The sequence below is a fragment of the Arvicanthis niloticus genome, chromosome 7, assembly GCF_011762505.2.
Source record: "Arvicanthis niloticus isolate mArvNil1 chromosome 7, mArvNil1.pat.X, whole genome shotgun sequence".
NCBI classification, from domain to species: Eukaryota; Metazoa; Chordata; class Mammalia; order Rodentia; family Muridae; genus Arvicanthis; species Arvicanthis niloticus.
Window position 1 is genome coordinate 34,630,550 of NC_047664.1, and position 25,066 is coordinate 34,655,615.

At 43.9% G+C, this 25,066-nt stretch overlaps 1 protein-coding gene across 2 annotated transcripts in view; it reads left to right on the forward strand.

The window, feature by feature from the left end:
- Nudcd3 (NudC domain containing 3) overlaps window positions 1-25,066 on the forward strand; it is an 85,437-nt gene that overhangs the window by 56,499 nt on the left and 3,872 nt on the right. Inside the window, exons 4-6 of one of the 2 annotated variants that reach the window (XR_013111763.1) lie at window positions 9,030-9,173; window positions 15,435-15,623; window positions 21,722-21,856. Coding sequence is in view for 1 of the 2 variants with exons in the window: in XM_034508679.3 (XP_034364570.1) it covers window positions 9,030-9,173; window positions 21,722-21,910 (333 nt within the window). In the remaining variant the exon portion in view is untranslated. Of the gene's footprint in view, window positions 1-9,029; window positions 9,174-15,434; window positions 15,624-21,721; window positions 21,911-25,066 lie in introns of those variants that run through there. The other variant, XM_034508679.3, reaches the window with a different exon arrangement.

Genomic DNA, 25,066 nt, shown 5'->3' on the forward strand with positions numbered 1-25,066 from the left:
TTAAAAACCCAACCAAACAACAAGAAATCAAACAGTCAGACTGATGAAACAGGCTGAGTCACTGACAGTCCCTGAGGCTGGCACTAAACATGAATTGTTAATAATCATAAAAAATGTTTCAGCAGCCTTCATATAAATGCAAATCAAAGCTGCATTGGGTAGTAGCCACACACAATACCTCAGAAGCAGAGGCCGGTGAATCTCTGTGAACTCCAAGCCAGCCATAGCTTTATAGTGAGAACTAGTCTAAAGAAAACAAATACATTGTTAATACATTGGGATTTTATTTCATTACAGCCAGAGTGACAGTTATTAAGAAGATAACAAATGCTGGGGGGGGGGGGGGCATGGAGTAAAGGGAACTCTTACACACTGCTGGTGGGAACCTGAACTAGTCGTAACCCTGTGAAGTCAGTGTGGAGGTTTCTCAAAATAACAACAACATAAATACTGGACAAAACCAGAGAAGTAAGTCTTGCATCTGACTCAGCTGAAGCACTCTAGGTACTGGCCGAAGGCCCTGTGTCAGGATAACAGCAGGGGCTCAGGCAGCATGGTCACAGCAGCCACGACGTGGGCCTAAGCAAGGAATCACAGAGCAGAGAGTGGAGAGAGATGCGTGATAGAGACCACAATGAAAGTCTTACAACCATAAAGTACAGTTGTGTGCTTGGCGGGAACGTATCACATCTGGCAAGTTAAGGTAGTCTCAGGCAGATACATGCTTCTTCTTTGTAGTCCTATATTTTATGTACATACATAAAATCATACGCATACACGTGTGATATGAAAGTGAAAATGAAGCTGTTAGTAGAACAAAGACTAATGGGGGAGGGAGGATGGGAGGTAAAGGAACCGCATATGCTTACTGTGCAGTATGTTTACTTAAAACTGTAAGAACATCTTGGTCTATTAGTTTCTTATGATTTGTAAGAGTTTTGGCAAGCCTCTCTTAAATCTGTGAAATAAGTTTCTTTTGTGTCTCTTGGGTTCCACTGGCCTAAGGGCTTTTCCTCAGAGTTGCACTTCTTGACTGGTTCCTTTCCAGTTGTTCCCTAAGTGTACCTGTCACAGTTGCCTGTCAGCAGTATTTTATTTTTGGTTTGTCTCTGGCATCCATCAGATCTAATCATGGTAGCAACCACGATTGCATCAGCTTTGTTAGATTGAGCCAGAGTTGGTTCTGGTTGGGGGTGAAGAGGCCCTGTGTAGTTTCCTTGGGTGTGAGACAAGCTTAAAGGAGGGAGCATTGCACAGAGCCTAGGCCCTCTGTTCTCCAGTGTAGCTAGCTCAGTGCTGAGTTGCCTCCTAAGCTGTCTTCATTCATCTTCTTTCTGAGGAAGTAAATGTGAGCATGCCAGCCTTTCAAGGGTAGTGGAGAATGAATGGAGTGTTTACCAAGTGCATTATGTTCTTCAGGGGAAATAGGAAGTTTCTTATTTTCCATACAAGATTTTAAACAATGGTTCTTCTGGCTATCTGAAAGATTCCTCTTGTGAAGCTTCTCATCTGCCTCAGTGAGCATTGTCTGGTCTCTTGTTCACCATAGTCTTTGCTTACCTGTTCTCTGCTGCACAGGGGGAGCAGCATACTTGTCTTCCTTTCTTATGGAACCCCTGAGAGCAGAGGTGAAGAGCTGTAACTCCATGGTTGCTCACTTCAGTCAGCGTGCTGACTTCTCATGGCACCGTAAAATGTAGTACCCTGAAGAGTAGACTCTGTGAGGTTTTGTTTTTCACATAAGAAAACTTTCTGCTGAGATGGCTCTGGAGTGGGGACCAGAAACCAGGCTCACAGTCACCTTGTTTTGACTTCTTTTGAATGGAAAATGCTAGGATTTTATCACAAAGTCATTATTGAATATTGCTGAGTAACTAGTGAACCCGTCTCCTGATTTTCTTTTCTCTCAGGGCTGTGGGTACTCAGGACCTGTTACATCCCTAAGTTATCTCTGACCTCACACCAAGAGCCTCTTGGAATAGATTTGGTCCTCAGACAGGATTTGTATGGCTCTTGCCCTCCTAAGCTTTGACTTGTGGTTGCATTCTCCTGAGCTCGATGCAGGTACTGAAAACTGTGTTGAAAGCTTTAACACACAGCATTCGTTATTACAATTGCTCTGCAGAAAAATGTAGGAAGATAGTGGGGCATGATGGCTCCCAACACTTGAGGGGCAGAGGCAGGTTGATATCTGTGAATTTGAGGACAGCAGGGCTAAATAGAGAGACCCTGTCTCAAAATTAACAAAAACAAAAATAAATTAAAAAGTAGAAAGACTTTATTGCAAGAAATTTTCATAATAGAAAAGCTATTAGGCTGCATTTAAATTTACCTAATGTATTCAAAATGTAATTTTTGAATGTACAGCATACTATTTGTCACAAGTGTAACTGTAACCATTGGAAAGTCCCAGACCTGACTTTGTGCCTCTTGTACTGTGAGATCTTATTGCTAACTGCTTTGGGGTCTACTTTAGCAGAGGCATGCATAATCAAATATAAATATGTAATTCTGCATTCCTGTTTTTAGCACAGATGATAAATTCTACTTAGATGCCCCTGTTGCTACTACCCATTGTTCATCTGGCACCATCAGGGCAGTTCTGGTCACTTGTTTATCTCCATGCCTCAAGGGCCCCTCCTTGGTACACCTCACTGTCCTTAGTCTTCCAGTTTGGGTGGCTGCCCCTGGCACTAAGAATTTCCATCCTCTGCTTTTGCACGCTTTGAGCAACAGGGTGATTATTAAACTATACTGAAGTCATGGTGGCTCCTGTAGTAAACAGCAGTGCTCCAAAACATTTTGTTTTGCATCTGTGCATTTCCATATGAATAAATTCTGTAAAGTGCAGTTGCAAGACCAAAGGTATGTTTTTGTAATTACTGCAAAACTCCCTTTGTAGTACTGTACTAAATCTATATGATTGCCCACTAGGATGTACAGGAGCTTTTTTTTTTTTTTTTTTAATATTTATTTATTTTATATATGTGAGTACACTATTACTCTCTTCAGAATACCAGAAGAGGGCATCAGATCCCATTATAGATGGCTGTGAGCCACCATGCAGTTGCTGGGAATGGAACTCAGGACCTCTGGAAGAGCAGTCAGTGCTCTTAACTATTGAACCATCTCTCCAGCCCCAGGAGCTTCTTTTTAACAAACTTGTTGACAGTGCTCTTCCTCAGATTGCTGGGCCTTTTGAAGGTTAGGTGAAAAATATCATCATAGTATCTAGTGGGCTGTGAAAAGTGCATGCTTGTAAAACCAACACTTTGGACACAGACAGCTGGACTATCTAGGAAGACTGTTGCAAGCAACAACATTTAAAAAGTAATATTTAGATTCAGTGTGAAATTATATTTCTATGAGTTTGTTCTCTCTCAGCTTCCCCATTTTTCTAAGTTGTTGCTCTTTTTCAGGAGCTCCCTGTGGATAGAGAGGAGCAATGTTTTGTGGTGTGTTGTGGGTTGTGATGTGTGTGTATGTGTGTGTTATCCTCAGGATATATCCCCTAAGGAATATTTAAAACCAGAGATGGCACCAAAATCTATATATGATGCATTTTCTTTATGCAACACTCATATGATAAAGTTTAATGTATAAAGTGGGCTCAATAAGAGATTAACAGTATGTAGTAATAAAATATGAGCATTTAAAAAGTGTACTGTAATAGTTATGAATATCATCGCTTAAAATTATGAGATGATGCAGTGTCTGTCTGTGTGATGAGATTAATATGCCACCCATATGTATGTGGCGTTGACAAATGAAATCATGTCCTCAGCAAGGGGCTGATATGTTGAGGTTGTGTTTGGATCAAAAATATAACCCCTACATTAACATTTTCATGGCAGATCAGAATGATGGATTTGTCTATCATTAATGGGACATTCTCTCCCCCCCTCCCCGCCCGCCCCCTCCCGTGGAAACACTAGTGAAAGGATTCCATAAACAATATGGCTGTCACCCACACTTTCTCATTAGGTTGCCAGTGTTCTGGAGTTTTATTGTTGTTTGTTTTTTGTTTTTGAGATCTCATGCAGTCTCCTCTCTGTACTCTGTGCCTGACTTTATTATGTGACCTCAGATTTCACTGCTACATAGTACCCAGGCAAGTCTGTCCCTCTGTGTCCTGGTGCTTCCTTTGCATGTTTGTGAGAGAGACTCTTTGAGCATCTTCAAGGCCCAGTTTCAGTGCAGTGCAGACAACCGGTTTCTTTAACTTTGTTTGAAGTGTGGCAACAGCTTCTTTGGTAGACCAGGTTTCTCCAGTAATTTTTATAGTTTTCTATATAACCATATTCCTGAATCTACGTATTTTTCCTTCTTTTTAGGTGGTTTCCTGATGAGATTTATATAGTTCCAGTGTTTTCTAGTGTAACACAGTGCTATTATTTGTTTTTGTTTTTCAAGACAGGGTTTCTCTGTGTAGCCCTGGCTGTCCTGGAACTCACTCTGTAGACCAGGCTGGCCTCAAACTCAGAAATCTGCCTGCCTCTGCCTCCCAAGTGCTGGGAATAAAGGCGTGCGCCACCACCACCAGGCCGGGGGAAAAAGGTTTTTGAAAACAACTTTACATCCAGGTGTGCATCCACATACACACCCCAATACACACCCTTTCGTTGGTGGGGTCTTCTAAGCACCCTTCAGTAGGTTATACAACGCTTGGAGAATGGAGTTTCTTTTGATGGTGACTAGTTCAGTGAGAATTGGAGCTGCTCAGGGCAGAGAGGATGGGTTTAGGGCAAAGTAGGAGGTCACAGAGCTTACTGGGTTTCTTCTGTAGCTTTCCCTGGTTAGTTTCTAAAGTGCATAGTGGAATGCTGACAGATTGTGTCATACTTTTGAAGCACATATAGAAGAAGACTTTTTAGGAGCCCCTTCACCATTTTTACTGACATACTTTTGAGTTAGGAATTTCTCTTATAATTTTATTTTTTTTATAGATTTCTTACTGCGTTTTTTCTATATTGTCAAAAACAATGTACTTTCCTCATGACCTTCAAGTTACTGAGTTAGTCATACTCTGTGTTGTCCAGAAATCAACTTTCTTCTTGACTTTCTCACCTGTGACTCCAGCATGAGTGATTTGTTTCCAGTTGTGCCTTGCACTCCGAGATTAACACGTTACAGTGTTTGCATCCTGGTTGAAAAGTACTTCTAGTTTTCTCATTTAGGTTTTTTCCTCACTGAAGTGATATGTATGAGAGAGATCTTGTATGTTTTAAGATGTATTTATTTTTAACCTTTACTTCAGTTTGAGTGTGTGCCAAAGCCATTTTAATTTTTAAATTACATTGTCTGTCTATCTATCTATCTATCTATCTATCTATCTATCTATCTATCTATCTATCTATCCACACATACATGCCATCGTGTGTGGAGGTCAGAGGACAGCTTGCAGGAATTGGTTCTCTCTTTCACCTTGTGGGTCTCTGTAATAGAACTCAGATCATCAGGCTTAGCAACAGAATCATTATCAGCTGAGCATCTCAATGTGACCCTCTCCTATTTCTTACAGTGTTACTGATTCTGCATGTCTCATCTACTTGGGATCTTTGTGAGTAAACTTTATCATGTCTTTTATAGTACTAATAGGACCTTCTGAAAAACACTCAATGTTATCAAAGTACATGAGTCTAAGTCATCCTGTTTTCATTCTGTTCAGCTCTCAGGGATTCTTTTCAACAGAAAGGAATAGTTTCTTACACTTCCAGAGAATTAGATTATTAGAATTTCTGGACTACTCATTTTTAAATAAATTGATCTGATTTGTCTTTTTTCTAGCCTTTCTCTTGAAATTTTATTTATGTATTTTTTGCAATTATGTTTTTAGTTCTTTTTCAGTTTCCTTGGTCAAGCAAAGTTATAAACTGGAACTATTTAAAAAATTTTTTTCCTGATTAAGTCTATTATTTTTGGTTTTGCTTTTTAGCTTTTTTCCTTTATGTTGCATTTTTCATAAGCTACAACTCTCATTTCCCTACAAGATTTATTTTTCTTGTTAATATTTAGTATCTTCCCACATTGTCTTGAGTGTGGGGCTTTATAGATGGTTTTTTCTGTTGCATTTCAAAGGTCTGTCTTTCCATCATCTGTCAACTGAGTGAATTGACAGTTAGGTTTGCCTGACAAGGTATGAAGCCTTAGTGGTTTCTGTGTTTGAGGAATTAGTATTTTACCTGGAGCATGGCCATCACACCAGCTCCTCAGAATGATGGTCAACCTCTGAAGCAAGCTGCCTCTGCAGATCCAGCTGTTCCCTTGGGCTGCCTCTAAGCTGTTCTCACATATGCGGTTTCTGTGCCTGCCTTCTCCTAGCCAGAGCTTCTAGCTGCCAGTGTGCAATGACTCCCAGCCTATGGCATCTATGCCATGTGTCATTCTGTTTTCACAGATGTTCTGGACACTCATCCATTCTTCCCTTCACTGTCTCTTTCTGTCCTGGTTCCTCCTTTGGGTATTTATTTTATTACACTGGTTAGTTCCTGTTAGAATCATACCCAGATTTGGAAATGAGCATGTTGTATAAAACTACTGGGAGTTTGTTAAGGTGAGTTTGTACTTGGGAAGTAGTACCAAGGCTGTATCATGTCTTGTTTGCAAGTAGAAATTCATAGTTAGATTAATTTGGCCAACATTTGACATGATTATCAGGAATGAGCCATGCCACATTTGCTTCTGTCTCTTTGGCTGTTAGAAGGTGGACAGTGAGCCTAGACTGTAATCAGCAAGACTATCCAGGTAAAGACTTTAACAATAAATATAGAGAGGGGGTGACAGTGCCATAAGTCCCATGAGAAGTCCCAAGACAGTGTCCCTGAAGTCCCATGAGAAGATGCCTCCCCGAGTCTGCACTTGAACCTGGCAGTGTGGCTGTGACAAGTACTGTGTAACAACTTTTCTTACTAGGGCCATGTGTCCTCTGGAGCAGTCCTTCTATGACCTCCTCCCCCAAGCATGCGCATAGTATGCTTTTTCATGCACAAGCATTTTCACTGAGAGCATAAGGTGGGATCACTTTCATGTATGGTTAGTCTCCCCCCCCCTTTTTTTTTTAATAAAGGAATTCTTCCAAACTCTTCTCCCCTTATTTTTATTACATTTTGTGTGCATGGGTGTTTTACTTGCATGTATGTTTGTATCACATGCATGCCTGATGCCCAAGGAGGCTAGATGGGGAGGTTAGATCCCCTGAATGAGACTGGAGTTAGAGATGGTTGTAAATTGCCATATGGGTAGATGCTGAAAATCAAATCTGGGTCCTTAATCACTGAATCATCTTTCCAGTGGGGGTGGGGCTTAATTTTTTTGTTGATGGGTATTTAAAATGCATTTAGGGGCTGGAGGGATAGCTCAACTGGTAAAATGCTTACCATGTAAATATGAGGGCCTAAGTTCAGTTCTCAGAACCGTCATAAAAAGAGCAAAAACTCAGATATGGTGGCAAGTACTTATAATGCCAGAGTTAGAGAGACAGAGACAGGCAGATTCCTGGGGCTTGCTGGCCAGCCAGCTTAGCTCAGTTAGCAAGTTCCATGCCAGTGTGAGACCCTGGCTCAAAAACAAGGTCTATGGGTTCTTGAAAAATAATATCCAAAATTGTCTCTGGCTTTCACACATAGGCACACACACACTCTCATACATGTACCCCTTAACACACATATACACAAAACTACACAGGTTTTACTATCAGAATTCATTAGCAAATAGTACTTGACTCAGAAAATTAAAAGCACTCCCTCCCACATCTAAAATGAAGCACTTAATGAGCATTTACTGGGTAGTCTCTGAAATTTAACTTCATAAACCCATTAGAAGAAGAATCTGAATTGTCCCCAATGTCTATTTAGTATTGCACATTATACAAATACACCTGTAGTGCAAAATTTTCAGAGTAAGGAGGTTCGACTAGTTAACATCTGGGCAGATACTCCAAAAAAGAATGAAAGTCTTTTTTTATGTGGTTCTTAGACAGGATTTCTCTGTGTAGCCTTGGCTGTCCTGGAACTCAACTCTGTAGATGGGGCTGGCCTTGAACTCAGAAATCTACCTGCCTCTGACTCCCAAGTGCTGGGATTAAAGACATGCAGCACGGCCTTGCTAAGAATGTCTTTTTAAAATAAGAAAAGTGAAACAAATACAAATATATATTTTTTTCTAATTAATTGAGCTTATGGTTAGGGTTAGGGTTGTTAGAGTTAACCTTTTCCTAGCACTTCCCAGTCACATATATTTAGGGCAGGAAGAGATGACCCATGATAACAAAGTAGACACATAGACAGTCCCTGCCCAGAGCAGGCCCTGAGGCTGGTTTTATGAAGAACCAAGTAAAAAGCCCAGCATGGTGGCACATGCCTTTAGTCCCACCACTTAGGCAGCAGAGCTAGGAGGATCTGAGTGAGTTCAAAGCAAGCCTAATCAATGTAGTGAGTTCCAGACCAGGCTACATAGTAAGACTCTGTCTCAAACAAACAAACAACCAGACAAAAACAAAGCTGAAGGAATTGGTTTTACTCTCCTGAACAAAGACCAAGCTATCTATGGTCACACCCTTTGTAGCAGCTCAGGGAAAGAAGAGGCCAACCACATTTGTCTTTTGCCAGAAAGTTATGAGTGAGCCACTCTAGGCATAGTGGTCCAGAACCTTAAGAGGTCAGAGAGAGTGCTCTTGCCAGTGGCTGTCTGTGTGGCCATTTGCGAGGGGAGTGGAGAGATCCTCCTGGAAACAATGTTGAGGATTCCCTCCAAAACCTTGAGCTGAGGCAGTCTAGGCAGTCATAAGGGAGATGGAAGGAAGCACCCACCTCTCATGTCTTCTGCTTGCCTCCCAGCATGAGAACCAGTCTCTGTCACTGCAGAGGGGAAAATATTTGGGTAGAAAGTCAAGTGTTGTGGAGGTTGCTTGGAATATGGACTAGGGTTTGAATGGCTTCCTTCACAGAGATGCTTGGTGAGCCCATGCACAGCTGGAATGCAGTAGCTCCCACCTTCACAAGCAAGATGATTTTTTCCTGCTGTGTTCTCAGGTCTCCGTGGCCCTTAGCAGTGGCTCCATCCGAGTGGCCATGTTGGAAGAGAACGGAGAGCGTGTCCTCATGGAAGGGAAGCTCACTCACAAGATCAACACAGAGAGTTCCCTCTGGAGCCTTGAGCCGGGCCGGTGTGTTTTGGTAAGTGTGGTCACCTGTGTGCAGAGCGCCCATCAAGGTTTTGAACCTGCTGTGATGACCCTTTGTCCAGGTCTTTCCAATAAGCAGTGAGGTCTTTAATTGCAGTAATTGGAGCAGACTTAATTAATCTCTTCAGTATTTAGTACCCCACTCCTGCTTGGACTCCAGCTCCATGAGCTTTTCCATCTGTATATCCACCCTCAGTGTCCTCATCATTCCTGCCTGAGAGCCCACTTTTCTATGTATAATGCCAAAACCAAGTATATTAAAATGAAAATGGTGAATTTTCCTAGTCTGGGGTTATTAAGTTCACCAAGTAGATCTCACCTAGAATCTGGCAAAGTGTGGGTTAAATAAAATCCATGAATATGATAGAGAGGTGTGAATCCAAATGAATAAAGTCAAATGAATAGCAGTCGGCAGACCCTTTACAGTTGGGCTATATGTTTGGCTAGATGTGCCTGTGGCTCAGCCCACTCTGCCGTGATAGCTCTGACCCCTGTTAGTGACGGTTGACTGCATGCAGGCACCCAAGAGGAAAATGGCAGCACACCATATCTTGGACTAACTTGTTTCCTCTTTCTTCCTTTCAGAGGGAACAAGTTAGGTAAGAGAGATAAAGATGAAAAGGAAACCAGTATGTCTTTGGATGAAAAAACCCTTCAGGCATTCTTCATACATGTAACGTATACAATAAAGAAAGCATTTATTAGATTCTACAAGAAGTATTCAATGGTGGCCGGCTTATCTAGGATATCTTAGTTGGTACTGGCAGATAAAGAAGAAAGTTCTCGAGCCCATAGTTGTTCTGTCTTTGCTACACTCATGTTTCAGAGGGAGGTATAGGCTAGGGACTGAGTGGATTGAACTCTGCCTGTGAGAATTGGGAGTATCTTCTGCCTCATTTTGCTATCAGATCCAAAAATAGAACTTATTTGCTTATGTGGAAATGTCCCCCTTACCCTAGGCATGTGCCTAAATGCTGCCATGTCCCTGCCCTGTCCCAATTCCTCCTACAGTCTCCTAAGGCCCATGTGATAGCATATGCAGTTTTCAGAGGTGGGGCTGGATCTGGTCTGTCGTGTGTTCTTGAATCTCCCAATACCCAGCACTGATGATATCCAGAGGGATGTGGCCCAGGGCTCTACCAGGCTACATCTGTCTGATCATTGTTCTGTGCAGAGCAGAACTCCACAGCCAGAGAAAAGAGAAGTACTGTTCTGCCTAAGGTATGCCTCTTGCCTCTGAAGGTGGACTTTGGGTGTCAGCATGTTTGGATTGAATGAACTGGCAAATCATGGATGTGCAAGTATGTTTCAGAGAAGAATTGCATGTGTGTCAGTGATCTGAATGAGAAAGATCTGCCCTGAATGTGGGTAGCATAGAACCATTTAGTAGGCCGGGATTAGATTAACAGGGTGTGGTGGAAGAGAGACATTTCACCTATTTCTTGTTGCGGGAAATATTAAAAAAGATGGGCATGTTCCTGCGCTATGCCCTGCTACTCTCTACCCTGGAGGGCTGGCTGGCTATGTACTGACAGGCAGGCTATGCGAGCACCAGCAGGCAATGGCCGACCTGTTTTTATCTCATGGAGACTCTCAGACTCAGTGCTCCAAAATCTCTCAACCTAGCTCATCAAGTTCCCACTGGCGGGTCGCTACCACACTAGCCCTATGCTTCAAAACCCCCATGGCCTTTCTAGTGCACATCTGGCAAATCCAAGCTTTGCCATTGTACCTTTTTCTCTGGAACCCAGTAGAACCGCCACAGGAAGGAAAACACCACACAAACTTAGTTCAGAAACAATGGTAACTCAATTTCTGGGCAAAACAACTAGAATACTAATCTTGTATCTATATTAAATCTAAATATTCCAATGGCTAATCCTGGCAGATCCGCCATAGAATCTGGAAGACACTAATAGCTACATCTTGTCCTCACACTGTCCCCATCCAAAAAGGACCTATCTCTCTCCTGCTTCCTTTCTCCCTCCTACTCGACCAGTGATTGGCTCCTTTATTCATTAGGGGATGGTTTTCAAGTCACCTGAGTGAGTACCTCACTCCTTATCCGCAGTCCCTCCCAGGAGAGTGGAAATTGCATCAAAATACAAGCAACCACAGGGCTATCCACCACAGTTTCTGTCTCTCCGCTCCCAAGCAAGCATGCCTTTTGCCTTGGATACCAGACTCCAGCTTCTTGGTCTTTCCAACTCTATGGTTTGTATGAATGGCCTTTGCACATAGATCTCTCTTAAATTTGGCAGAACTGGACTAGTAGCCTTGCTTTTGGTAGGCACTTCCTGTCACTGCTTTGACCACCATGCTAGGGTTCTCTGATTCTAGGGCTGCTGTCTTCAAGGACTGAGAGTTCTGAGACAGCCATGTCTTTTGCCTTGGCTAGTTAAACCTCTCTACAGAGTATGAGATCCCAACTCTGCACAGATCTCTTTTGAGAGCACTTCCCAAGTGGTCTGTGTCACTCAAAAGTTACCAGTGTTCACTACTGAATGGTCTTTACAGACTGCATTTGTGTTCGGAATCCACTGGGATTAGAATCTGTGTACTAGTAATTCCTTTTACTCTATGTCTATAAAATGTGATCGTTACTAAATTAACCTCCTAAGAGCTTTTGTTGATAAGTCCAACTCTGACTTGATAAATATTCCAGAGCCATGATACTTTTGGGGGATAGGGGGTGTCCATATAAGTGGAATAGGATGTATCAGACATAGTAACTTGTACCTATAATCTTTATACTTGAGAGACTAGGGCAGAAGGGTTTCCATGAGTTTTATGCCAGCCAGAGATATATAGTAAGAAAATACCTCAAGAAAAGAGAAAACAAACAAAAAACTGAGCCAGCAAGATAGCTCAATAGGTACGGGTGCTTGCCACCAAGCCTGACGACCTGAATTTGATCTTTAGCACTCACATGGTGAAGGGAGAAAACCAACTCCCACAGTTTGTCCTCTGATATCTCTCTGTATGTATGCTATGATGCCTGCACATGTGTATGTACACACACAAACACACATGTCCGTGGCTGATAGCTAAAACGCTAACTTCTTACATTAATTGCCAACATATATATTGAACACATTTGTGCGCTCTATGAAGTACATTATAATGTTTGATTCTTTGCAAAGTCTGAGAAGTCAGGACCTTCAGGCTTTGAGTTTGCCCATCTGTGGGATTGAGCCTCAAAACCCTACCTATTAGCTGCAGTTTCTTTCTTGAATAGATTTTGCTCCTTTAATGGGGGCTGGGAAAGGTGAAGGAATAAAAATAAGATGAAAAGGGAAGGTAGATGATTATGGTGGTTTTGAATAGTTCTTGTGTGAGATAGATATGGTGATACTACCCCCAGGCTGGAGAGATTCATGTATTCTACCTGTACCCTGTAGAGACAGTCAGATGTTCTTGTCCCTGGTATCCATGCACACATTCCCTTCCTGTAGACTCCCTAAGGACTCTCCATCCGTGTTCTGCTATGGCCTGGTTTACTTGTGTGCCAGTTGCTGTTAAGGTTTTATTTTGATTATTGCCAGGTCTACTGTCTGCAGAGTTTATGAGAGAAGCAGAACTAGCTACATCCAGGTGTTATGTCATCTCTCGTAGAACCAAAGAAAGCCACTTGGAACTGATACCACACCATCAGTTCCTGTAGTCCCCCAGAGTTGGATGTTTTTGTTTGTTTTGTTTTTCAGGGAGCATCACTTGTGGACAATAAGTGATCTTACAGAGAGGAGCCATAGGCATTATAGCCACTTCTCCAGGCTCTCTTATCAGCCTGGGCCCATGCCTATACTTAGAGTCCCTTCTTGATGAGAAGTTCAGGGCTGGTCTCCCACCACCCAAGAAAGTACTGTGTATTATTGAATACATCTACTTAAAGATGTTAAAAGTCCAGTGTGTTTTTATTTTATTTGTTGGTGACATATGATGGCCAATTTTTAACTTTGAGTACATATATGAGACAATCCTATAAACTGTTAAGGAGATTGTTTTTATTCATGAAGGGTTTATTTTTGAGCCACTCATCACATTGTATTGGCTGTGTGGACTCAGCATAAGAATTAAGAAAAGGTTACCTAAGGGGATAAAGGGTGGTGTGGGCCTGTGGGCCATCATTGTGGCCATGTTTGATTGCTTTATGATCCTTGAGATGAACACTTGGCTCCTTAATCTCTACATGCCCACTTACTGCTTCTTGTTAGGCCAGGAAGTTGGCTGTGAATATAACCTTTTTTGGAGAAAAGGACTTTACAAGTAGGAATTTTAGTACAAGATCATTCTGGATTTTCTGGATGACCCCTGAATTCATTGAAAGACACCCTTAAAAGAGACAGAAGAAGAGCCATAGACATAGGAAGTCCTTATGAAGACCAAAGACTATAATGGTGTGGCCATAAACCAAAGGATACCAGCAGCCACCAGAAGCTGAAAGACGTAAAAGGATCCTTCCTTGAAGCCTGCAGCGGATATAGCCATGCCAACTCCGTGATTTTGGACACCTGGTCTCCAGAACTACAAGAAATGAATGGGTGATGTTTTAAATACCCTCTGCTTTGGCCCAGTCTGATTTTTATCATAGCAACCTTGGGACACTCACAGAGGGTCCTTGCAGCATCTGTGAAGAGGAGTGGCGTTCAGAGCTGTTATTGGTATCCCTAGACTCTTCAGTAAGAGCTTCTGACCTTCTCACCTCCAAGCAGGGGAGTACAGACATGCTACTTGCTTCTCAGTTCTTCCACGTGTCCTGCTGCTTCTCCCTTTTGTGGTGGATCCCACACCAGACAGTCAGGGCAGGCAGGGGTGGCAGCTAAAACCGTGTGACAGTTCTTGCCTCCCTCCCTCCCACACTTGAGAATGTTAAATGAGACTTCTTGACTCAGGCAAGCTCCTTGCCTGGTTACGGAGATGTAAAATCAGCCGTGGCAACGGCACCAGCTACTTTTACTGACTCTTCATTCGGTTCCAGAAGCCAGGCACTGAGCTTGTGCATTGTCCTCGTTTCTTCCTCCCTGTGGAGAGCTGGCAAGCTGTCTGCCCTCTGCATTGCGTGGGTAGCTGTAGGCAGGCGGCATGCTCTGCTTCAGGGACTCTTGGACATGGCTGTGTTACAGAGGTAGTTGGATCTGCCTGAGCAGTGAATGCCATTCCACACACACATATTCATGTACTGACATCTTACACACAAACTACTTAAGCATTGCTCAGATAGCGCTAGAATATTTTCTGAAGAAATAGATGTTGGAGTTCAGGCTTTAAAATTTACTGCACTATGTTTATTTATGATTTTTTTTAAGCCCTGTGAGTATTTTTATATAAGTTGCACCTCCCTGACTGTATTGAGATGATTTCCTGAAGTTATTATTTCTCAAAAAGTGGAAGCCCAGGATAATTGCTCTGTGGCTCTCCCTGAAGTGGCACTAGTACTGCGTCAGCACTGGCACCCTTTGTCTCCCAGCTACAGACTGCTTAACGTTTCTTGCCAGTTTGTCTGGGCATTTCCAGTTTTCTTTTAAGGATGAAAGGGTTCACTGTTGGACTTCCCTGAGTTGCAAGCCACCTTTCCTGATGTAACAACATTCCCTGGCCTGTGAAGATGTCCTTGCAGACCACTTACTGATCATGTTCATTAATCCAGAATGGAAGCTACGGATTAAGTTATTTTAGCATTTTGGCAAGTGTCCCAAACCTTGCATGTGTATGTACTAGAATGTGAGCCCTTTTATGCCTGTAGTGCCATGCTGTCTCCAGGCTGAGTCCCGTTTCCAGTTTTTGTCTTGATTTTTAGTATTGTTCCTGTCCTTGGACACTAGTAGGGAAGAGCTGAGGCTTGGAGACCACACAGAAGGCAATGGCTTAAGACTGCTTGTTCCAAATGAAGGCAGGATTATGCTGAGCAGTGGATGGCCCTCAGCACCTCCTCCTGTGTAGTAGGAAGAAAGTGGTACATAGCTTTGTAGCACTGTGTTGTCCCCACTCTACAGAGTGTAGGTATATTTTGCCTCCCTGGATGAGATCCATGGTGTTCCTGTCTGACCTGTGTAGCATCTTAGTTTTTGTTTTAATTTCTTAAGCTCAAAAAGGCAGGTGATGACACTGAAAATCAGGAGATTACTTGTATAGTACTGGCTTGCAGTATATCCACAGGAGTCAGGCTGCCCACATCTCCCAACAGTGGGTGTCGAGCTGAACAGGTGCTCCCACCATGCTGTCATCTCACCCCATTATCTGCCCTTGTTCCAAGGTGCCTTCCTGGAAGGAACGTCCCACAACATTCCCGTTGGCCCAAACTCAATCACACGGGCAGCTGCGAGGAGTAAAGCCATCCTCACTGGGCACAGTGCTTCCCTGAATAGAAATGAGGTTCCGTTACTAAGGAAGGAAAGGGATATAAATGCTGGTGAGTCATCGGCACAGATCGGGGGATGCTGAGGTAAGTTTATTCACACTGAGGGTGAAGTTTTTTTGTGAGGACATTTTGGGAGCACTGTTCAGTCAGTGACAGTCTGGGGTCCCTCTGGGAAATTATTGTGTTCTGGGACCAGGCAGATAAAAGAGGACTTGGAAAATGAGAGTGTAACCAGGAAATGGTTAGGTCACAGTGACCTTGTAGAGGGCCACCTAATCCTGACCCAGTGAATGGTTCAGAGTGACTTTCTAAGCCACTGAGAAAGGAGGAGGCCAGGAGGCAGCAAGCAGTTTCCTTGTACAGAAGGTGCTCACTTTAGCAGTGCCCGTGCCCTGTCAGTAAGGAGAGACTGGCTGCTAGGTCAGGTGTCCTGGCCTGTCAGGAGATGGGACCTCTCCTGACAGGGTCCTAAGATCTTGACACACACATGGGAAGGCCTGGGATAAGAGGGAATATCCCTGCAAGATACCTGCGGGTGGACCACAGATACACCTGGGTTCCTCAGGAGACACTAGACAAGGTCCTTGGCGAAATAGAGAAGACTATGGTCCTATGCTGCAGGGACGTTGAAGTCAGACTGCTACTTCAGAAGACTTGCTTAGTCTTAGAAAGTAACTCAGGGTAAAGGGCCAACACAATGTTCTTCAGTCTTAAATGATTTTTAAAAACCCATTATTATGTTTTATGCAAACACATACAGAATGGGACAGCTGCTAAATGCCTATGAGGCTGTCTGTACTTTGAGCATTGTGTAAATGAAGTTATTTGCAAATAAGAAATGAGTAGTGTTGCAAGCATACAAGTAAACTGAGTAACATTAGGGAAATTAAGTCAAAATTACAGTGAGATGCCTTGTATTCCCATGAGAGTAGCTGTTAAGAAGCCCATAGTGCTCAATTTGGAGGAGCTGTGCTACCCTGAACTCTCCTCACTGCTGCCATGTGCGCCAGGTGGTGGGCCTAGCCAGTGGGCTCACATTGCAACCCTAATGACCTGCTCTGTACTCCCAAGAGTTGAAAATGCACAAGTCCTTACAACAGCATCCTACCCTACTGCCAAACCCTAGGAACACCTACATGGCCATGGAGAGATAGCGATCACCTACATCATGGAATAGTCTTGCCAAACGTCATAGCCCACAGGATCCAGAAAGGAATTGTGTATACAAGCCCACAAACTGTGGGTTTCATGGGGAAGACATCCTGGACCTGGACAAGCTGGATGGCAAGATGAGCAATGCAGAATGAAGTGGAGAGAGGGGCCTGGATGTGGGTAGATTGTAGTGGAGGCTCGATGAAACTGCAAGGGGGTGAATTTTAATGTGTGCAAACTACACCTCCGCAAGTCTGACTTGTTACAAAGTAACAAAATGTTAAAACAAAAACAGCTAATTTAAGCAAGCCATGGGACTACTTTTGCCAGGGTGTGGTCTTTAACCAGGAACCCTTGAAATCTGCTCTATGAGTGTTTTTTCTCTGTTCTTAAACAACTCTGATTCTGTCTTCAGTATCAAGAACACCATACCCTACCCTCAGAGACCCGAGTGTATTCTAACCACTTTAAGTAGTTTATTTAGAAGATGCTAAGAACTTGTCAGCTAAGACTTCTGTGACATGAAGCTATATAAAAAGTAAAGGATAGGTCCTGGGTGTGAGGATATGGAGCCAGACAGAACAGCATAGGAAATGCTTCAAGGAACCTTTGTGGAAAAGGAGGCCAGGCCAGTGAAGGGTTAGGATAATCATCACACTGACACTATACTGCACCTTACTTAATCTTTGACTACCCACTCAGAGTATTCACAAAATTTTTGGAAATGACATCTTGGGTTTCCCAAGAACCTTTGGTGTGGTCTGCTGCCCCAGATTCAGGAGCATCCTGAACCTTAGGAGAGAGGGCACTGAGGAAAATACTGGACCACGTATGCTTGTATGCAGCCAGGCAAAGGAATGACAGTTAAGCTACTGCACCCCTGAAAATAGCCATAACCAAAAAAACAACAAAAGACCAAATGTCCACGAGGGAGTAGAGAGCTGGATCCCTCCCTTGTGCGGCACCAGGATGGGGAAGTGGTCCAGCTCCAGTGGGAAACTGGTGGTTTCTTGAAACCTGAAGTAGATGTACCAAGTGAGCCAGCAACTCCATTCCTAGGTACATACCAAAGGAATGGAGAACAGAAACCAATGCAGATAGCAGCATTACTTACCATAGCCAAAAGGGGGAGAATGGGTAAACAGGCTGTGGTAAGTTCAGTCCAGTGAAATGTTACTCAGCATGGAGAGGAAGCAAGCTCTGATACATGCCACAGCACTGATGACCTTCAAAAACTTTATAATAAGTGAAATAAGCCAACACAGAGCAGTATAAGGTTTCATTTGTATGAAATTCGATGAAACAAAAGTAACAGTAATTGTGCCAGAGGTGTCGGGAGATTTTTAAGAGATTTTATTACAGTAAAATGAAGAGTAACTACAACTGGCTATAGGGCTTGTTTTCAGGATATAGATGTGGTGGTTGGTTGTATACCATCATGAATGTACCAATTGCCATTGAACTGTTCACTTTTGAAAAAAAGTGTTATATAATTTCACAATAAAAAATTGTTTTAAAACACGGTGGCTGACATCTTTTACCAGCATAAATAAGTGATGCATTTTGGTGATACTTGGTGATGCAGTGTGGGTGAAATCATGCTCTCGGGAATAATAGCCCTCAGCTGCTAGCAACATTCAGCTAGATAGTTGATGTGCACACCTGAGGAATGTTTGTGTTTTAGTTACAGATATTTTAAAAGCTGGTTGTTGTGGTGGTGCATATTTTGAATCCTAGTTCTCAGGGACAGGATAATCATGAACTTGAGGTCAACCTTAACTAGAAGACCGGGTCTCAAAAAAGGCTTGGGGGCTGGGGGAGTAAGGGGCTTGAGAGATGGCTTAGTGGGTAGAACACTTGCTGTGCAAGCATGAAGACTGAATGTGAATCCCTAGGACCCATGTTGCGAGGGTTTATTTCTTTGTTTGTTTTAGCAAACAGCCAAAACCAGGCATGGATGTTTGTGTCTTAAATGGGGAGTGGGGCCAGATCTCAGGAGCTCACTGGCCAGTTAGCATAGTTCATGGGGTGGAGAGTAATAGAGGAAAATACCCAACATCCTCCTCCGTTCTCCACTTACACACACGGGTTACACACTTGTACACACACACATACCCAAAGAACCTGAAATGTAGTGTGGTAGTATATTACTTGTCTGCCACGCACAGTGCCCTTACATTGATCCTTACTGCTACATTAACTTTTTTGACAATATTTTGGAAGAATCTGAGCATGTACCTGTAATTAGAAGTTCTGTGAAAATAAATATAGATAAAATATTTCTTTTTCTTTTTTTTAAGATTTTATTTATTTATTTATTTTACATATATGAGTACACTGTAGTTGTCTTCAGGCAAGCCAGAAGGGGGCGTCAGATCTAATTGCAGATGGTTGCGAGCCACCATGTGGTTGCTGGGAATTGAACTCCGTGGCAGGACCTCTGGAAGAGCAGTCAGTGCTCTTAACCACTGAGCCATCTCTCCAGCCCTGATAAAATATTTCTAATGATAAAAAGTGATAGGATTCATCATAAACTTTGAATTGCTAAGTATACAGGTGGGCCTGGAATGGAATGAACCCTACCCCATCTTCCCACTCTAGACTTGGAAGTGAATCTTTCCCTTATATCTGGTAGGTGGCTGTAATCCACTCTGTCCTGTGAGGCAAACCAAAGACGTGACCTGTGTTCCATTTCTCATCATGTCTGTGGAGCTATGGGCTTGAACATCTGTGTAGACTTGGTGGTAGTTTTTGAGTCTGGTCCTTGTGGTGTGCAAAGGTCCACTAGCAGTAGCTGATCTACAGACAGTGTTGGGTCTTTCCCTGTAGTGCTATTGGTGGGCTTGGAGCTGAAGGAGGCTCTGCCTTCCACAGCCCTGACTTAGAGGATTTGCCTTTATCTTAAATAGTGACAATGTGTGTGTATGTTACAGAGCCCGGGGTGGGGGAGGGTGTTTTAATAGTTTACTACTGTAGATCTCAGTAATGATCATTATTGATAAAGATAAAAGGCTCTCTTCTTTCCAACAGCTTAACAGTTCTTCTGTAAGCACCTCAGACTGTCTTCTGGAATAGAGAAAGCATATTTACTACTTGAAAGTTCTTCATCCCTCAAGCTTGGTAAAGACAGGGCAGAATTCTCAGCATCAGGGTTTCTGTGGCTTATTTGGGGTCCCCACGTCATAAACTGCACATCATTTTAGGGCCTGTGGATTGGAAGATCTAGAATAGCTTTGTTTACAAGTTTATAGTTTATAAGTTGGGGCTAAACAGCAGAAGCCATTTACTGGTGGAGCTGCCACCATAGGCAAGTGCTTTTACCTATTTAAAAAGTGTTTTTTTTTTTCTCTCTTTCTCGTTTATTTTATATATATGAGTGTTTTGTGTGCAAACTACACGTGTACAGTGCTCAGAGAGGCCAGACGGGGGTGTTAGGTCCCATGGGACTGGAGTTATGGGCAGTTGGAAATGACCATTCAGGTGCTAGGAATCAAACCCAGATCCTCTGGAAGAGCAGCCAGTGATCTGAACCAGTGCATCATCTCTCTGGCTCCTCTTCCCTATGTTCACTTTCTTGTATTTTGGCCATAAGAAGTAGAAGTTACAAGGTACTGATGTCATATTCTGATTACATGTTTTTTTTGTGTTGCTTTTTCCATTTCTGGAAACCTCCACTGAATGAATGTTCCTCAACCACCAGCCTGACCTCTTAGATGATGTACTCTCAGGGACTGACTCTGGGGTTCTTCAGGTCAGGCGTAACAGCCTTTAACCTCATCTAACTGCTGTATTGTTTACCCCATCGCCGTCATCTTAGAGGGTGGGCAAACATTATACCTTGGTCTACTCAGATAAAAGTTCCCTGATGACTCATCCAGCCAGTGCCCACAAAGCCTACTGTCAATGCTCCCAGTTTCTTTTGTGTGCCCGTTTGACCAGTAGCCTTGGGGAATGGCATGTCCCGTACTGTGTCCTTGTGACAAAAGCAGCTGTGCCCTTGAACACTGGTTTTGTAAGATGCTGCTGATGTTCTTTGTTCCTTTCTTGCTGAAATTCCACTTGGCTTCTGAGTTTCTGTGGTTATAAGTACAGATTCCAATACTAAGGACACTGCATGGTATTGGGCAGATGCTGCTTTGCTTGCCCACATTGGTCTAGACTATCCTACAGCTTGAGTTCATCTCTTCTTGGGCACCTCTTTGAACCATTGGAGGTCAAGAACTGGGCCTGCCAGGCAGTGGTGGCACACACCTTTAATCCCAGCACTTGGGAGGCAGAGGCAGGTGGATTTCTGAGTTTGAGGCCAGCCTGGTCTACAGAGTAGGTTCCAGGACAGCCAGAGCTACACAGAGAAACCCTGTCTCGAAAAACCAAAAAAAAAAAAAAAAAAAAAAAAAAAAGAACTGGGCCTGAAGGGTTACCGTAGGTACCAAGGAGGAAGTGGGGATAGGCCTTGTCATGGGAGGGATCCTTGGAAGATTCTGTCATGTATTAATTAGGCTACATGCTTCATCTCAGAGGTTCCACCTCCCAGAAAGGCAGCAGGAGACTGACTGTGGCTCTTGGAAGGAAGAAAGATCATTGCTAAGGGAGGAACTTGCTTGAGCTGGGCAGAGACAAGGTCTTACCAAGCAGGAATGTACCAGAATGTACCAGCGTGGAAAGGCCCAAGGCCAGGTTTTAGAAAACAGTGTCTGCCTAGGAAGTGTGGACACATGTGGCAGACAATATTCTGACTCTGAGGACTAAGACCTGTAGGATTCAGGTCTCCTTAAGAGCCCTCAACATAACCTCTGACTCAGAGTTCCTGCATGTGACCTCAAATACCTACTCATTCAGCCACCTTCCCTTCCCTTTATGCAGGTTGTAAGCTCAGCCTGGAATATCTGCCCATCACACACTTTGCTGTGTTTCCAGCACAGTATGACTGTCTTCTACTAGGCTCTGTCCACAGTGCTAAGTATTCTTTCCCAAGAGGCTTGAGCTGTCTCCTGCCATACTTGATACAGGTTTTCTCCCTGCTTGTCCAGGTGAATCTAAGCAAGGTTGGCGAGTACTGGTGGAATGCCATTCTGGAGGGAGAAGAACCCATCGACATTGACAAGATCAACAAGGAGCGCTCCATGGCCACTGTGGATGAGGAGGAACAGGCAGTCCTGGACAGACTCACCTTTGACTACCACCAGAAACTGCAGGGCAAGCCCCAGAGCCACGAGCTGGTATGAACACCATGGCCCTCCTTGTACCATCAGCAGGCGGGTGGGTCAGAGGGCATGGGAATAGGCTAGTTCTGGCTTGGCCTCTGGCCCCTGCTTCAGTTCTAAAATGCCTTACCTAGCTAGAGAAGCCCAGCTGGTCATGTCACCTAGTCCTTACCTGAGGACAGGTAAACGTTGCTGTTCAGCCCTATCTCATACCTGAACTGTGAGCTCTGGTGGCACAGCTTAGGTTTTGACTCCAGAAGCTAATGCACAGCAAATAGGGAGGCGAGTGGAGTGGAGTGCTGGGGCTGTAACAAGGGAGTGTGAGGTCAGCAGCTTCTGGAGAGCAGAAGGCTCTGCCTGACCTGTATAGTGCCCAGGCACAGGCTGCTCGTGGTACAGAATGATTGCTTAGATAAACACATTTGTTCTTCATCTTAATAATCCTGAGAGCAGCTACTTAGGGAAATAAAGGCTGTTGCTTCGGGTTTTCATCATGTCAGATGCCCAGCCAAACAGCACATGAGCTTGTGTACATGGAGATCAAGCATGGCTCAGAGCAGGATTGGCAACTGGGTAGAGGCTATCTGCAGAAAGGCAGCCCCCAGTCCTCCAGAGAAGTTAATGTGTGTTCCCTGTTGTCTCTGAAGGAGCCTTTCTTCATGATTTGTTTGGAGTGGCATTGTATCTTGTAGCAGAGGTCTTTAATATGCTCTGTTGCATTGGCCACTGTAGTCTGTTTTCATGACGTTTCCTATGCTTGAGGTCAGGAAGCCTTTAGAGGCAGCACTGGTGTCCTTACTTCTTCCAGGCCATCCCAGGACATGTCATGAGCATGACCTATGATGGACTGGGTGGGTTGACTGGCTGTAGGCTCTGCACAACAGTTCTGGTTAGATCATCTGCTTCAAAAAGAGATTGCAGTTTTCAGGTCTCGGGATATATTATGCCTCAGAGTAGCTCTAGCAGAAGTCTGGGGTTTACTTCTCTGTCCTGGCCCTGTGTGTGGTGAGGGGAAGGACATCTGTGAGGGGGAAGATCCATGCAACACAGAAGTACTTAGGCAGAAACTTGGAACTTCAGAATCTCAAATTAGCAGAGGTAATTACACAGCTTGGTCACAGTGTAATCCAGTCATGTTGGCCTGTGTCTGCTGGACAGAAGGTCTATCTGTGACACTTTGCCTCATGGGTGGGACCTTATGAATCTGCTCACTCTTATGCCCAGGGTCAGGACTTTGTCCAGAGAAGGGCTTAGATGTGTATAGAAGGTGACTGCCAGAGAAGAGACCGCCTTGACTGGAGAAGTGAATGCAGCTGCTATCATCCTGGGTGGGTTGGAAGGAGGAGCTAGCAAGTACCACTGAGAAATGTGTGCCACAGAATGGAGAGACCAAGGATGCGTGACTCTTCATACCTTCCCCAGATGCTGTCACTAAAGTCTTTGTTGTAGAGAAACATTGAAATAGATATTGATTGTGGCTTGAATTGCTTTTGTGCATTTGCCAGACTTGAGTGAAGTCTTCTGCAGATTTGAACTATGAGATTTAAGAGAAGCTAGAAGGTCCTACAGCTTTCTGCACCTGAGAGTCTCAAGGTCTTTGGGTTTGCATCCCTTTCAGGACACATGTCAAAACAATCTCAGTGCCACTTGCCTGGGAGTTAGCAGCAGTGCAGGATTTGCATGATAGGTCAGGTTCTGTGCGCCCTGTCTCCCTTTCCCTTCCCAGGTTCTTGTCCCTTGATCTTTGCACTTACCTCTCCACACTGTACAGCCCTCCTTTCTTTCCTTTGGTGCTGATGCCCTCTGGCATGGCTTAGTGTCACCTTCCTCAAGGACAGATGGAAAACAGTCTGCATCAGTGAGAGCAAACACACAGCTGTCTTCAAGAAATTAAGAGGCCAGCCTCTTTAATGTGACCTTATACAAAGAACAGTTCAGCCTTGTTTTGCGGTCTTAATAATGGTCCTCTGCAGGAACTGGCTGCTTTGTTCCCATTCTTGTAATTCTTACATCACCTGGTTGTGATGACTACTTCCCAGCCTGCTGTCCCGGACTGGGCATAGGGTAGTGTGCTTGGCTCCAGTAAACCAAGGCAGCTCTCAGGAAGTTCCTCACTGCCAGTCTGAAACAGGCTAGCAGAAGGATCAAATGATAGCAGGGCTGATCCTCATATGTATGCACTGTGCACAGACACTGAATACAGTCTCCTGTGTGGGGGCTGCTACTGGAAAGCTGGCAGGCTGGCTCACTCCAAAGGCAAGGCTTTGGGGGTGTCCTGTTTTTGCTTTCTGTGAAGACTGCCCTCTTTGCCCATAAGACATTGCAGAAACCTGAGTATGGAACAGAAGGTCCTTACAGCTGTGCATAGAAGACTTGCCCATGGCTGATGTACAACTTCCACACAGCTGTGTGTGATCCAGCATTGTGAAACTGAGGAGACTGAACAATAACCCAGCTAAGAAGGACCCTAAGGAAAACCTTGAAGATGCTGTGGTCTAGTAGAAAGGGCTTTGTCTTGAGTCTAAATTGATTTTGCTGTGAACTTGTCATGGATCTGGCAAGGGCCATTGAGGGAATGAGTGTGCTTGCGCATATGAGGTCCCAGCAAGGCCTTCAAGGAGCTAAGGCATGAGTGGACCCAGTGTGAATCCCTCCCCAGAGTTGAATGAATCAGGATGGCCAAGGAAGCCTCTGGCTGTGGATAGTCAGGAGCATAGCTCTTAAGGCTTTGTTAAATTCTCACATGTCCCACTACCTGCTTAGTATCCGTGCTGAAGCTTTAGCTCCTTTCTAGGCTTGAAATGCCTTGGAGACATCTTCAGTGTACAACACCCTGAGGTTCCATGTAAAGTATCTTTAGCGCTTTCTTTTATTGAGCAAAAAAACAGAACTAGAAAGGTAGGTCTAGGACTTTGTGTTTCCTGATATAGCAGGTTAGCTCATAGTCAGGACTTACATGCAGGGGCTTTGTGGGTAGTTGAGGTCACTTCTCTAGGATTGCTACTCCTAACTAGCAGAGAGAGAATGGAAATGGGGCCAGGTTCCTCTGCCAGCCTCCATCTGCTGTGCATGTTGGCAGTCACAGTTACCAACGGGCTCTGTATTGATGCCCATTTATGGTGTAATCTTGAAGTTTTCTAAATCTGCCAGAATTTTAAATTGTGTTTCTAA